At 34.5% G+C, this 16,511-nt stretch overlaps 2 protein-coding genes across 2 annotated transcripts in view; one reads left to right on the plus strand and one right to left on the minus strand.

Annotated features, from left to right (window-relative positions):
• Positions 1–7,397, plus strand: part of LOC137927073 (transmembrane protease serine 9-like) — a 24,360-nt gene extending 16,963 nt beyond the window's left edge. The window contains exons 11-14 of the mRNA XM_068770865.1: positions 504–709; positions 3,299–3,504; positions 5,998–6,055; positions 7,155–7,397. Of these exons, the coding sequence (XP_068626966.1) occupies positions 504–709; positions 3,299–3,504; positions 5,998–6,055; positions 7,155–7,276 (592 nt within the window). The 3' untranslated portion in view covers positions 7,277–7,397. The remainder of the gene's footprint in view (positions 1–503; positions 710–3,298; positions 3,505–5,997; positions 6,056–7,154) is intronic.
• On the minus strand, positions 6,782–12,461 carry LOC137923111 ((11Z)-hexadec-11-enoyl-CoA conjugase-like). Its single transcript, XM_068766268.1, has 6 exons — positions 11,745–12,461; positions 11,528–11,658; positions 11,124–11,329; positions 10,455–10,640; positions 9,889–10,084; positions 6,782–7,898 (listed from the first exon to the last, which is right to left on the minus strand). The coding sequence occupies exons 1-6, from the start codon at positions 11,953–11,955 to the stop codon at positions 7,668–7,670; spliced, it is 1,161 nt and encodes a 386-aa protein (XP_068622369.1). The 5' UTR covers positions 11,956–12,461; the 3' UTR covers positions 6,782–7,667.
• Positions 12,462–16,511: the final 4,050 nt, after the last annotated feature.

Genomic DNA, 16,511 nt, shown 5'->3' on the forward strand with positions numbered 1-16,511 from the left:
ACCACATTTATTGGGAATAGCAGCCATGGTAATGGCAAGTCTTGCAGTAGATAAAGGATTTTGAACCATTTTGTCGTTTTAGATGGAACGATGATCTTAGAACAACAGCCGGATGTAGGTAGAGGGTAGAAATAAGATAGTGTTAATGTTCATTATATTAACTTTTTGTACCCCATTAGTTAGTGTGTCCAAACTGTAAGGTTCCTTGTATAATCTTTACAGCTGATTTACGTTTTAATATTGGTCATTAACATCACCATTTCAGCGATTAATGTTGGACCCAGGACTTTTCTATAGATCTCCAATAGGCACAACTGAAAACGGCTTGTATCAAATGTCTTCGGACGACTTTGACAAGGTCATCTGTTCACTTTGTGATCAAATGTCTTGCGCTGCGTTTACTGGTGTGTGGTCGTCACTCCAGAATCTTAAGGCCCCAGCGGCCATCTGTTCTGCACGCTGCTGTCATACAATAATCAATGTAAATACCGTTTTGACTTCAGGTTGATGTGGTTTATGATTAAAGTGACATTGGGCGAACACAATCGCTGCAACGAAACACACCGGCCAGAGACTCGATATGTGATAGAAGTTATAGCGCACAATTTTACGTACGTCACATTCAGAGACGACATTGCGCTTTTAAGGCTCTCAGACCGAATCACTATCACGGACACCGTGAAACCAGTCTGCCTGCCGCATAACGACGGTGAGTCGAAGTCACAACATCAATTTTTTTATCTGACTTCAATTTATAACTAAACGGGATTCAAACTGATTAATTAATTATGCTACCGTGAATCATTAAATTTAATCAAGCTACACTGATAAATCGATTGGGTCGAACCAAATTACATGTGAACAAACCGCTATCGTTTATTCTTATTTCAGCATTTAATTTTAAAAGTATCTGATTAATATCAATTATTGATATTTTTGTTCTTTCGCTTTTTTTGAAAGTCGATTTTACAGCGTCTTCATACTTATTTTTTAAAATTATTATAAAAGAGATTTTAATACACCACGCCACAATACCAACTTCAGATTACACCACCCGATTTCCAGAATGTGCAACACTTACATTCAATTTGATGCAGTAATATCCGAGTTGGATATTTTTAGACACTGCAAATGCTTTTAAAGATTTTTTTTTTAATTTTTTTTCTGTAATATTAATGTAACGAAGGTATATAATCTAGACTATAATTAATTTAACAGGATATGCTGTTCCTGTATTATTTTGTTATTATTATGGACGCTGTTTAACATAGTTTTTCTGATTTATTCACTTATTAATGTTTAGATATAAGCTAACATGATTATGACTAGGGCTGTGTATGCTGACAATAGGAGAACATATTAAAATTTATATTCATTATATCCCCCAATTTAAGTAGGTGCTTATTAGTAAGTAGATAGTATGTATAGTTTTATTATGTATGTATATATAATACCATTATATTTATACCACTGCCTACTTGTTATCTCTGCGCCACTTTACGTTGACTGGTAGAATATATAAGTTATTAAGTTCGCCATTACACGAAGTATAAAAAGGATAAATAAATAATAATTTAATAGTAATTTACGTATTCGTGCTTAAGATAGCATAAGTAGCATTGCATTTGCATTTGATGTATTTGAAATTAGGCTGTTAACCGATCTAGGCTTTATGCAGCTTCATCGAAATTGAGCCCGTGGAAACAGAGGTCCACGGACTAAAAAATTTACGCTAGGGATCGTACCCTAGTTACGATGAAGACGTCCATACGCGGAGGACTGTTTGTCTCTCGGGTAGAGTGCCTTAGCCCAGGCTGAAGTAGCTGGAAGCGGAGGGGAAAGGAGAGGTTCCGAAGTGGGCTTCGAAACTTTCCCCGCAGGAGTAGAGGAGGTTGGTCAGGCGGCGACTTTTGGAGGGCGGGAGGTCGGAGGGCAGCCTGCACAGAGTTTATTACGAGTAGGTGTCTTGAGACAGCCTCTGTAGTTGGCGGGGTGTCCTTCAGTGTTGCAGAGGACACATTAGGGTGGTGTCTCTGTGTCCGCGGGACGGGAGCATTCTGCTGTCCCATGATCCCCTAGGCACTTAACGCACCGGGGGTGGGAGTAGCAGTTACGGGCAGCGTGCCCATAGAGTTGGCATCTGTGGCACTGGCCGACGATGCCTCTGCAATGAGGGACCTCGAACAAGACCCCTGATAAGGAGCAGACCTCCTTGAGGCCGAAGATCTTCTTTCCCTGGGAGGAAAGTTCGGGGGTTGCCATGATGAGTGGCATGGGGAGCTTTGTACGTAATGAGGTTATGCGCTCTGCATCGAGGATGGGGACGCCCGCTTTCTTGAGATCCTTGATGACGTCGGTAACCTCATTTTCGAGCGTGAGGCCACGGATAACAATCCTAAGTCGCTTATCCTCGAGGAGCGCCTACGTGTGAAATGAGATGCCTTCCCCTCGCAGGTGGCGAGAGAGACGACGGAAGTCGTCGACAGAAGTAGGGTTGATCATATAAAGGTTGCTCGTGAGCAACCAAAACCCATCAAACAGGGTCCTCTTCGCCTGCCGAGGAACTTAAAGCCCTCGCGCTATACCTCGCCAACGTGGACCTCTACGAGGTCTGAATCCTCACCGCAAAACTCCCCTAAGCCTCCGGTCCTTCGGAGCACCTTCTCTGTGTTGCGGAGCACTCGGACCTTCTCGCCGCCCTTAAAGCGGAATTTAAATAATATGCGCTCCCCCGTCTCAATGCCAAGATACACGCCTCACATCGAGCCCCGGCGGTCTCGTGAACATTTCACGCACTACTCACTTTACATGACACGGTGGCCGAGTCCGCCTGACCCGCGTTCAAGCGAGGGCGGTTCGGAGAGGCCCGTGTCTCTCCCGACCGCTGAGTAGTCCTCGCTTCATCCTACATATACAACACCCCACTCACTACACTATACACCTACACGGGTATAGTCCTCCGTATGTGGACGTTTTTGTCGTAACTAGGGTACGATCCCCAGCGTAAAATTTTTAGTCCGTGGACCTTTATTTTCACGGGCTCGATTTTGGTAATGCTGCACAAAGCCTAGACCGGCTAGCAGCATAACTTTTGGTACTGGTCAGTTTAACATCTCTTGAGGATGCCCTGTGGAGGGGTAAACCTGTGTAGAGTAGATTAACGGTGGTAGTTGTGTTGCGCATTGTTTACCGTACGACTACAGCTGCATAGCGAAAGTAGCTATATATTAGCCCCTTTTTAGTTAGCAGGGACTTCCGCGAGGTAACGTCTGTATCTATTAGATAACAAATGTTACAGATTATACGTACGAAGGTGTAAAGGCGATAGCAGCTGGCTGGGGTTCTATAGGGGAGCAGAAAAATCACTCTTGTTATCTACTTGACGTCGAGCTTCCCATACTAAGCAATGAAGAGTGTAAAAACACAAAGTACGAGACGTCAATGATAGCTGACAGTATGCTATGTGCTGGGTACCCGGATCAAGGAAAAAGAGACACTTGTCAGGTACTATCTATCAAAATCCGCAATTACTTAATTATAACTTATTATCTATGACTACTGTAGTGGGTCTCAACCAGAGGTCGCCGCATATTTTATATTATTAATTTATACTAAAAAATAATCAATAAGTTTATTTACTCGCCTACGAGAAATTGTATGCAAAATTTTGTCATTATAATTTTGATGAAAAATAAATTCAAGTTGGATTCAGTTAAATTTCACAAACATCAAATTTGCTAAGCTTGTAATGTAAAACATGTTACATGTTATTATGGTAGGTATTATGTATATTGATAAAAACTATATATTAAATAACAGATTAGTTAAAAATATAATTTACTTAAAGATGTAAAGTGCGCAGAGCGCGTCGAGCTGCGTCTGCAAAATATTTCAACTATTAAGTACACTGAATTAGTGTCATTTCTGCGTGCAAAATGAAAAAGTGAGTTCTTAAGGCGTATCAAATCCATTTATGTACGCTAAGCTTTTAACGTCACAGAGATAATTATTGACACAGTTTTTAGAATACAGAATATAATTTGTGATGATACAGTAGTTGTTTACATGATGCCACGGTTGTTCTAAAAATAGAGTTGACGGTGTAACTCGGCATTCCGGGAATTCCCCGTGGGGGTGTCAGGTCCATTTCGTTGTAAGGAGATGAGCGCGAAGCACTGACGAGCGAAGCCTGACGGCCTGCGTTGCTGGTTTTAAGAAGGACAGGGTTTAAGGCATTTATCAGCTTAACTTACCGACCCAATTTTAATTGATTCTACCATTCTACTTTGAAAGCCTATTTCAGAAGTATCCGAACGGCGACGCTTCTTAAATTCGACTAATAGCGTAACAGTGACTTGAGAGATTCCGATTGCTCCGGCGGTTCAGACAACAACTCACTATCTTTGTGCTGTATTCTATAAGTCTTATATAATAATAAAATTGATGGAATTTTAGTTCATGCAAAAAATCCATAAAAACCTTAAACTCCTTTTTTTACATAAGTAATTAATTACTTATAAGAACCTCTGTTGTTAGTTTTTTATATTTTTTATTAATCATGAACTTCGAACTAGAATCTCATTAATATAATTATTGTTTAGAAGTTTATACAATACTCGTTCACAGATTTAAACTTAACGCGTCATAATCAGTTGTTTTATTAACATTGTGTACTTCTAGTAGTTACGTTTATTAAGGACTTTGTAATAAATTAGTCATAAAAATATTATTTGTGATAAATTAAAACGAGATTTTTGATGGTAAAATAATTTCAAATCTTAACTATATTATTACCTAGTTATTATTAATTTATAAAAATTTATTATTACTATATATTTTATAGTACATCTAGGAGTCAGCTCATAAACATAAAATAGAAACAAAACAATATTGAAGGATAATTGAAGGACATAGCGCATTACGCGATTTCTTACAGATAACCTTTGTATGAATTGCAAAAGATTTGAAGATTACAACTTTAAAAGAGTGCCGACTGATATCAAGATTTACGTTAATTAAATATATATTACATAAATTATAAATCACATAATTCTGCTTTTGATATATTAATAAAATTTGAGCGTACAGTATGAAAAAAATAAATTGTAATTTCACTTGCTTAAAACAAACATTATAAAATAGTGAATAATAATAATAATCTTGAATTTAGAATAAAAATGTTATAGTCTAAACTACAAAACAACAGTATATATTTATTTAGGAATTAATTAATAGTTAGTAATAATGTGGTCTCTCACTTGCTCTTACTATGCTCAGGGTTTCGAGATCGAGTCAGGTATGAGGAGGTCCGTAGACGTAAGAAAGTAAACAATATGTCAATGAAGCACGCAGAACAGACCGGCAAGTGCAGTGCAGCGCACACAACTCACAAGAGATAAAACGGTCGGCTTACCTCGTCTAATGCTGGACATAGACTTACCCCGTAGATTTCTAATAAAGCATATATCCAAAGTTTTCGGACTACTTCAACATGTCATGGTCATTTATTCACCATATGGATATGCGTTCTACGGTGTACTTGCACGGTCCGTGGTTTTTACTCGTGAGCCTTGAAAACCCAGCGGCAATTTGTTTTTCGTGCCACATGGCCTGCCCCCTGTTACTTCAACTTGCCAATTCGTCGGACTATGTTGGCCCTGCGGATTGGTACCCTTTGCCTTGATTGCAACTTGCCGAGTTGTAGAACTGTACTTACCGTCCGTTAGTGTATGGGTCTTCGAGTTCTTGATCAGATCTCGTGAAGAAATCCTGAACATAGCTCTATCCATCGCTAGTTGAGTAACTATGAGCTTGTTTGTGAGGCCCATAGTGTCAAACTACGACTCAATTTTATAAGTCATCGCTGTTTTACCTTAATGAATGAATATGGTGCTCGGAGAGCGTGTATGTGTATGTTTTATTAAATGCCGTAGTTAGATAAGAAAAATTGTAATTAAATATAGTTTATTTAGTTAATTGCATTATTGTTTTGTTCAGGGTGACAGTGGAGGACCTCTATCAGCAGAGAGAGGAGATAAGCGTTATGAGTTGCTAGGTATGTTCTTTTAACTTTGATTTCCATACGATTGGGGCGTGCGACTACCTTCCAATAAAGAGAAAAAATAATAAAGACAGTCAGTTTTTGAACATTATATTTTTTATTCAATAAAGTATACAAAATGTTAAGTGGTTAACTTATGGCAACATACATATGCGCCCTATCGAACAAAATTTGTTATTTAACGGTGGTTAAATTTTTTGATGTATTTTTTTTTCATTTTTTATTTTATGTTCTCTATAATGTACACACAAACATATACGAAAAACATTACAGCAAGTTCCTTAAGTGTTTTATATTGTTTCCGATTGTCGACATCGCAATCAATCATCATATACACTTTTGAATTAAACTAACCGAAACTAGATGTTAATATGTATGTAAAGGTAAATCTAGTGGTCACATTAATTATGGATAGGCGCCATATTTTCATTTAATTTAGGTAAAACTTAACATTATTCCTTGTTGATTTATAAGTAAAATAATAAAATAAAACAAAGACAATAATATAACAGTCCTTAATTTCATTAATATTTGTAACTTTTTCTTTAGCTTTTTCAATTGGAAATCGATAGGCCTATAATTTCTGTCAGTACAGTACGCAGTAATTAGTTTTAACTATGTAAGGATCGAATTTTAAAACCGCTCTTTCTTACCATATTATCATTAGGTTATTTACTATTTCTGAAATGAATTTCACATTCAATCTATATATAAAACTACCCTATATTTAAAAAAGAAATGTGCAATAATTAAAACCTATACATTGATAATATTTTGTGAGAGAAAATTTTGAGCATTTGTTTGTAGTTCTTATCCGAACAAAATACAGATCGAGCTACATTTAACTGGTACTATGATACTGTACATACTTATTGTACAATAAAAATTATTCTAGGTACACTAATTTAATCCTATGTTATAATTTGATTCGTAATATAGTTTCGTTCGTTTATCAAATAAAATAACAGATAATAATTTTTTGCAAATTTGAACTTCATGGTTGAAATATGTTAGAAGTTCGTGTCGCAACGATCTTTTGTGTTGTAATTACAACTTGTAAAAATTACATGTTTATCTTTTTATTCATTTTCAGGTGTGGTGTCATGGGGAATCGGATGTGGGCGCGCAGGTTACCCTGGCGTGTACACGAGAGTGACTAAGTACTTGTACTGGATCAAGCACAATGCACGTCGCGGCTGCTTCTGTTCTGATTGACTTAATATGTAATATTATCATTCCCTAAACCTTGTAGTCTAGAAGAAAATATAGACACGTGCTTTTATAACAAAGTTTATTACCCGTTTATTAGCTACAAAAATAAAAATACTAACAAATTTCATTTTCTTTTATTTAAAAATAAATAAAAATAATTGACTATTTTTTTGTGTGTAAAGAGTCAATTGTTATCATCTTGCGGCTAGCTTGTTTCAAAGACTTATTAAAAATTATGATGCTTTTAAGATATTGTTACTCCTAAATTTTATTTGTTTCTTTTTACAAATTAACTATGAATGAGTTTATTTAATTTGATCGTCCAACGGTTAACGGAATTAATCTTTTAATATTTCTTAATATAAAAAATAATTAAACGAAACATACAATCGTTTCACGCAAGATTCGGATTACGGTTTGAAACACCGTTCGGTTTCAAAATATCAAACTCGTGGTAAAGCGGTAACCCATGATCTTGTAGATTCGAATTAGGTGAGTGATCTATCACGTTGTAACTTGGATTTAGGGGATGCAACGGACCAAATGCTCTAACTCTCGATTTTGCTTCTTCATTTCCAAGAGCGTAATGGGTACCATCGCCTGTTCGCATTATTCTTTTAGACACCTAAAATTAAAAAAAAAATTAGCTAACCATTATACATGTGACATTGTTTGTACATTTATTGATCGAAATTACTGTTTTCTCTCTAATAACAATTACTGCTAGATTAAGGATTTCTTTATGTCCGATGCAACATCTTTAGGCGCAACACGTTTCTATTATATTGAAGTAACAGCTGATATAGCAGTAATTAGTAACTGAAAGGGATGTTTACATAACTTTAACTAAACTATTCATATAAAGTGATTAGCTGTAGGTGTAAAAGTCTATAAACAGGCAGAATTTATTGCTCATTTGCCGTCAATTAATGTACAGAACAACCTTTCCGAAAATCAATGGTGAAATAATTATAAAAGGTGATTATTAAATTCGGGTTACTACTTATTAAACTTCATTATTGTTTATTTTCTGTCCTCGAAGACTTTGTATTTCCAGAAATTATACAGAGGAAATAACGTCATTATTGTTTGTAATAACATGGCTTGTATAAATTTCCCATCCAATTATTGCAGGTTGTTTAAAAGTTTTTAAGTTTGTTTTTTATGCGGTTATGCAAAACGCATAAAAATATCTTACATCATTTATAAAAAGTGCAGACATAAACATGAAAAAGATTTCAGGTAATAAAATATTGTGAAAATGACTTCATGTACGATAACTATTGCTAATTAGCATTATTTGCAACAACTTCTTTAAAGGCAATTATTATCTACGTCGTAAAAAAGTAAATACGTGATAAAATGTGTTTAAATAAAAATCAAACTATTGACGACAATTTGCACCTACAAAAAATAATATAATTCTGTATTAATTTTTAATTTACTTAAATATTCGTTTACAAAATTAAATATTTTATTAATGAATTTACTTAATGTAAAGAGTAATTTTTGTAAAGCATTAAGTATAAAATTATTGCGTTATTAACAAAACATATTATTTTAAAAAATTTAAAACAAACTTGAAATTAAACGTTTAAATAAAAATTTTATTCCGTTCATTAAACTGTTTTTAAAATAATATACATCAAAATGAAAAATTATTAATAAAAGAGTGCAAAATTCGAATTAGCACATTAAAATTATAGTTTAGTGGCTTTGCAGATGTTTTACTCCCTCAAGTTACTGGCTTGTCGCATTACGATAGAAAAATACATATTTCAGAGTCATTTTACATAGGGTAATTGAAAATTTTGCTGACAAATGAGCTATCTACTTTATTATTTTTATTACTTCTTAAAAGCACTTACACCTATAACCAATCATCCTATATCATTTTTACAATAAACCTTTAATTAATAATGAATAAAAAACGAGTAAAATGATTTGTAAGTTACATTAAGTGATTACAAAAACGGCAAATTTTTATCATTATGACATGTTTACCCATGCTCAAAATAATACAATATGTAATTATTTTATACAATCATTAATCGTTTTTCCTTTTTAACATGTTATTATGGAAATATGAAGGAAATATATAAAGAATAAGTGATTAGAGAAATATTGATTGATATTGAACTTGGTGGTGTTGGACATTTTAAAGTTTTACAGTAAGGGAAGGTTAGCACAGGATTTTTTTGATAAAAATTTTTAATTTTTTCGACAATTTGTCACATACGTATTGATATGTTTTTGAAACGTTTAAGTAAATTAAATGTTTTATTAACTACCAATAGAAACCACCATGATGACATCATCATTTCAGCCGCAGGATGTTGGGACCAGTAGGAATCCACCTATTGCAACAATTCGTTTTTACAACCCTGAACGCTGTGAAAAATCGAGCATTTCTATATAGGTCATACAGCTCATGGTTGAGCTATCTCTCGTTGCTGGTAGCACAAGAGCGGTCATCGTGGCGATTTTTTTGAGAGACCTGTTCCTTGCTGTTCCTTGCAGTGGTACTAACGACTTACATAATGACGAAGTTATACGGTGTCACAGACTTTTTATTAGAGAGCATTGTAAAACAGAATATTGAAAGTTAAGCTTACCATTTCGGGCGATGCAGTTTTTAAATTGGACGCAAGGCCCATTTTTTCGAACATCTCAATGAACGTCGCGGACATATTAAAATGCATGGACAGCTCCGCCGCTTTATAATCCCAAGGAAATGTGTGATGATAGTTATGCCAGCCTTCTCCTAAGCTTATTAGTGATACAAACCAAGATTCCACTGGCTGTAGATTTCTGAAATGCCCTCCGAGATTTAAATGTTAAGCAAAAACATATAATCTATCTATGATCTAAATAGAATTAATTAAAATGTTTTTCTGAATATTTGTACACGATTTACATTAAAAATCAACTTTATGGAATAATATGCCTGATAAAATTAATTATTACATATTATTAAATAAACTTAGTTATGAGTCATGATTATCAATTTGATATCAAAACAGAGTTTTTCCATTTACATTTACGGTGCTTGTTTTTATTTCTTTCTATTTGTTTTTACTATAATTTCAATGATATTTTTTACAGTAATTTACATTAGACGAATCGTATCAGAAGTTGATTTGTAGTTTTTACATCGATTAATAATAAAAAAAGTACTTACTTATCATATGGTCTGGTGCCATAGAGGTGGGCAGCACTATTAACTAACCATGTTCCATTCACTTGAGCCATGTATCGTAGAAAGTAACATATTAAAAGGGAGTTACCAAATGATTCTCCCCAGTAGTGTATTGGCACCCATACAGGTAATACTAGTGCTATTATTATGTAAAGTTGATAATAATACCTAAAATTACATTGTTATTAATTTTGCGTGGTTAATTGGGTGGGTTTCAATTAATTGTTATTAAAGAGTATTAAATAACGGCGTTGATATAATTTATGGTTTCTAATATTATCTGGATTTTAATATTCAAACATTTTCTTCAATATGTAAATTTCTAGAATATTATAATCAATAATGACAGAAGTAGTAGAAAATGATATAGTTTTTTAAAAAAAGTTTATATAAAACTCACACTAGCTTGGCGAACTTAACGAACACCTCCTCATATCAATTGCGGACAAAATTTAATAAAATGAGTTTTTAGCTGACCTTTACGTTATGTTAAAAGGATGTTACTAATAATTAATTAATTTTAAGTCTTAGTCAGCGCTATCAGGGTAAGTTAGTACAAAGTGAAAATATATGCACTGGATAATCACGCCTCGTCAAACCTCTGTAAACATTGGCATCTATTTTATCGATAGATAAAGAAATATGTCTTACTTCTTTTGCCACATAACCATCCAGTCGCCTTCGAGGTCACTCATATCAATCCTTTTCCCCAGTTCAATGACATAAGGATGTTTCCTCGTCATCAACCATCCTATGTGGCTAAAGAAGAATCCTCGTTTGGCGTTGTGAGGGTCGGCATCCGTGTCAGAGTATCGATGATGAAGACGATGGTCTCTACACCAAATATACAACGAGTTCTGGAAAATTAATGTTTTCATTATCATTTCAGCTCTAAATTTCCACTGTTCACGATTCCATATACGCCTCCCTTGTAGGTTTTCAATTTTTATTAATGTCTTTCTTTCAAGTAATTGGCCTTCGACATAATGATTAAAATCTAATTGATTGTTAACAGTTAATAACCAAAAAAATATAACGAAATTAAATTTATATACCTGACCAGCTGCAGTTTGAAGAAATATCAAAAAAGCGCGCAATGCTGGAGTTGCTGTAAAGGATTTATGCGAATAGAGCCTGTGTGCTCCAATTGTAATTCCTTCTGAACTCGCATATAATACAAACAAAGCTGCAAAAAAAAATTATTATTATGAACATGATTGATTCGTAAAGAAAATTATTTGAAATATCAATATCAAATGTAAACATTCTTACCCCAAAATGCAGTTTTTAAATAGGCACCTCCTGTTATTAATATGTAAAGACCCCATAATGCAAACAAATGCATTATTAAAAATCCTATAGCATTTTTCCAAACAACTTTATGTTTGTACGAGTAATCCGTTCCTATCACCCTTGTGGATATGTATGAATTTTTTTTAAATTCTTTTTGATCTGTTTTATCGTTTAAAGTGAATTCTGTCATGATGACTGTCTGCAAGTTTCTCGATTACTGTTTCGATAAGGAGTTTGAATACCTTATAAATGGAATGTGCGCGTTCGTCTACGATTTTTTTTCAATAGTGGCTAGATTGCACACAAAACGGAACGTTACGCAACACAGTTCTTGAACCATAGGTTGAAGAGGATGAATAAAACTAACTAATTAAAATGTGTCACTTGAAACTGTCCTATTTAAAAATTGTAACTTTATTAATTTTGTTCCAGTACTTCTTTACATTATTTTGTATTGTTTTCCATATCTGTGAAATTTAATACGATTAGTATCCTGCGCTTGTTACGTTCAAACATAATATGTTCCATCCATCTTATTTTTTAGGATAACAAGCCAAATGACGTTTCCCAAAGCAATCTGCCGATTAATGCAACAATAAGCACGAATAACACATGGTATTGCTTACATCACTTTTTCATCACATTTCTACGATAATCAATTTTCAAGAGCACGAATTTATGTTTTTAAATTATTTGTTAATTGTTAATTTTATTTTACGATTTCGTTAAAATTTTGTAAACAAAAGGTTATTGTCCACTTCGGAAATACTAATACTACTTTTAAATATGTACAGGCGTACGTCTTATATAGTCTTTATATTTTTAATTGTTGTTTTTACTTTGTCTACAGGGCACGTTAATTATTAATAAGACAGCGATGTTGAATAATAAAATAACTTTATTTACTTGAGTTCTATTGTCGAAAACTGTGGGATCTGTTTTATTGTTCAAAGTAAATTTTGTTATGATCGCTATCTGCATGGTTTATGAATACTGAATGAATTTCAATTAGGATTTTTGATACCTTTTGAATGAAATAAGCGCGTTCGTCTACAATTTTACTTTCATTTGTGACCAGACACTACTGGCATTTTTTGTGTTCCTCTGATGTGGGTGGTGGCGGATATCATTGGTCAAACAAATTGTCACTGAATTAAATTCAATTGCAGAGCTAGCAGAGGAACTTGATATGCAGTATATATATATGGGTATAATATTTATGCTACAGCTTACTTTAAATTACGTATTTGCTTACATCGTTAGCAAGTATTGTTAATCAGTTTGTGTATATTTGAGTTATTTATATTTATTTTTAATTATGTTAGTACATTATTTCTTATTCTATTGTACTTTTGGCTCACCTACAGGTCACAGGCGCACGGGCTGTCCTTACATTTATATAAATACTCAGAAAACCCCCCGTGTCCTTTTAGCACCTGAGTGAGCACTGTGTCGAATTTCAGTTTTTTCTCGTTCCAGTTTTTACCTGACTGCCATCTTAATTCTCACACTCCCTGCGTGGACTTTTATCCCAAAAGAGCCTGATTTATTTATCATTTTTGTTACATTGCATTATGTTATTCTTTGCATCTACTGCCAGAGGATGGAGAGAATCGGTCTGTGTTACTGTTTGGAAGGCAGATCGACAACTACAATATACAATACAGCTCAGTGCCGGATTAAACAGCGTATAATTGGCGGCCTCCACTAGAGTCAGTTATTCCACTTAATAGAAGGTACAATGGTGGGCCAACTTTAATTTCCTAGTTTTGACCTCTACGGAATCTCTCGACACAACGTTAGCAACACGAAAAAATTATTTAACGCAATGACAACACACTGTCCCTCCGTAGATAGGGGCAAACGAGCAAAAACACATAAAGAGTGTGCTGTCCTATTCTACTTTCCGATATTGCTCCCGTTGGTGTATATTTTTAGTTCTCTTTTATCTTTTCACTTTTACACCGTTATATATACAGGAAAAATCTTTCCTCACTTGTTCTGCTGAGCGTGATACCTTAGTGAAAGGGAAGCTTATCTAGATTTCTTGGTTATCCACTATCCGCTCGGAGTAACTTTTCCTAATTTTATACAACAAGGCTGGTTCCCAAATCGGAAGTCAAGTCAAACAGAATGACTAAAGCCAGCAGTATGTCGGTGTTCAGAAATACCGTCCAATAGGACTTTACAGTCTTTTATACGAATCCGCGTTGGATACTGTCGAGATGTATCTTAATACATTTTTGTTGGTAGCTGATGCCCACGCGCATGCCACATATAACAGTACGGATTTAACTATCGCCGTGTATTTTGTCCGGATTATTCCGGAATTTAGTCTCCAATTTGTTTTAGCCGCTATTGTGAGCTGTCCGTATAGTGTTTGCAGTTTTAATGTGATTTTTAAAAGTTAGCCCGCTATAATAAGGCTTACAAGTTTTCATTTGTTTTGAGAGACCAGTGTCCCCCGCTCATGCTGTGAAGTGATAGATGGTACTTTAGCTTGTTAGCGATCAGCATAGCTCCTGTTTGATATCGTGCACATTTAAGGTTATTTCTAACCCCCCAGCCCCAAATATACTCGTGGCAGTGAGTCCAAAAGAATATTCCAAAATACTATCAATGGGGCCGTGCTCGCATCCTTTCGTATTCAGTTTGACATGCTCCGCTTCTGCGGACTGATCTATTATCAAAATAGTCATCAATTAAATGTCAAAGATTTTCTGGGCACTCGGGTTTCGCAAGCGTGTATCGAATTGCTGGCCACCGTGCTCTGTCGAAGTTTCCTTCTATGTTCAATGATGCCAGTAGAAACATCTTTTTGTCTTTTCAATATTTTTTAATGATCTTAATCAGGTCATACAGGGAGTCCTCGATGATCGTTACGACACGAATCTGTATTGCTTTCTGCTGATTCCGGCACCAGCGTGACATACGACCCCCCTTGTAATAATTTTTTCTAGTGTTTTACATAGTACGCACTATATTTGCATTTATTTCACTGACAAAGTAGAAGGAAGAAGTACGCGCATGGATAGCTTACCACCATTAGGTCGTCAAAATAGTTATACAGAAATATTGTTATCAATATTTCTATTACGTCGTCATCTATATAATCATTGCATAGTTTTTTATTTATTAACCGTGTCGATCACAACTTGTTACTTTATGTATGCAATTTATACATTGTTCTGAATAAGATTTATGTATTGTTTATTTATATCTTCAATTCTATATAAGGCGGTATGAATTCACCAAGTTTGTATTGTAACTTTTAGTGTTTACAAGAACGCGGTACAAATTATTCTCTTTTATTTTTGTTTTTGTGTCAAAATAATTTTTCGGTGAAATAATTATTTGTGCTTGGCTTGCGCTGTGTATATTGCTTTTATAATAGTGGTAGCAAAGTTGATAATAATTTTGTGGTATTTACCATCTTAATATCGCTCAAGTCTCGTATAAATCAGCAATGTTGTATAATTTAAAATTAGATAGATATATCCAATCTGCCTGTATCGTTTTTTTGCGTAGTTTTGTTAATAACAGTTTATTTATGACATTATTAAATGTGATAAGAATTTGCATGCTGACCGTTTTAATAATTTATATTTAATAATGCACTTTGTTCTAAATTCTAGAAAAGAATTTAATTTATGAAACAAAATATGCATATGATAATTTTTTTATGTAGGTATAATGTACAAGAGTTTCAAAGGTGAGATATTAAAATTATAATGCATTATAGTAACCGCTGATACAACGCAATACAAATACACTGTTATAAAAAGTAATTAAAATATTGACCTGCAATTTATACCTGAAAATAAACACTAGTATTACCAATATTAACTTTGTCTGTGCGCTCTGAATTGATACGTCAATAAGTACAGGAGACATGTATGCTTTATTATTTATAACTACTCTTTATTTTAACTATTTATTTATCATTTTAAGTATTATATTTTCATCCCATTTAAAAATGTTTTCAACACATCTATTTTCAATTCTAATTCGTCGAAGCAAAAATGTTTTCTGTTTTAAATTGACAAAACTAATTTAAGAGTTTTTGTGTCTTCGGGGAGCTTCAGGTAAACTAAATATATTAGCGACTAGTAAATATCAAGATAATAAGGAGGCAGTTGCGTGTGACAAGATAATTTGTAACTGAACGAAATTGAACAAGAATTCGTTCGTTCATTTCAGTCCATAAACGTCCACTGCCAGGTATGGGCTTCGCCAAAGATTTCTGTGGGGAGATATACCATAATCGCATTGCTGGTATTACGGTACATAGAGGACGCTGCAGCCCTAGGGGGAAATTTGTTAATGAGTAGTGGCAATCCTCTTTTATTTAATGGAATCAGGCGTTACTTTGCGGAAGTCCATCCTAAGTAAGAAAAGGACCAATATTTAGCCACTTCCGCACATGCAGTGGTAGTCGTGCAACAAAGTGCACCGCCCGCCAGCCCGCTGATAAATGCGTATGTGGTAAACGATGCGAATCACACAACTGTCACGGTCAAATCACTCAACACGTGTTTCACCCCTCCACGTGGCATCTTCAGGAGCTATGTTTCACTGATTAGTGCCAAACACAGAGTCTATATATCCTACATTGATGCACGAAGTGTTTATTTCGTTTATTTCGTAAATCGACCCGTGACCCCACGATCGTAAGTCTCAGTCCTCTACCGCAATTGAACTGTATAAATAACTTAATAAATATTAATTACGGATCAATGTAATTGC

The sequence above is a fragment of the Battus philenor genome, unplaced genomic scaffold (genome assembly GCF_028537555.1).
Source record: "Battus philenor isolate CCGP_79_NKW_IND1 unplaced genomic scaffold, ilBatPhil1.0.hap1 SCAF_10, whole genome shotgun sequence".
Classification (NCBI taxonomy): domain Eukaryota; kingdom Metazoa; phylum Arthropoda; class Insecta; order Lepidoptera; family Papilionidae; genus Battus; species Battus philenor.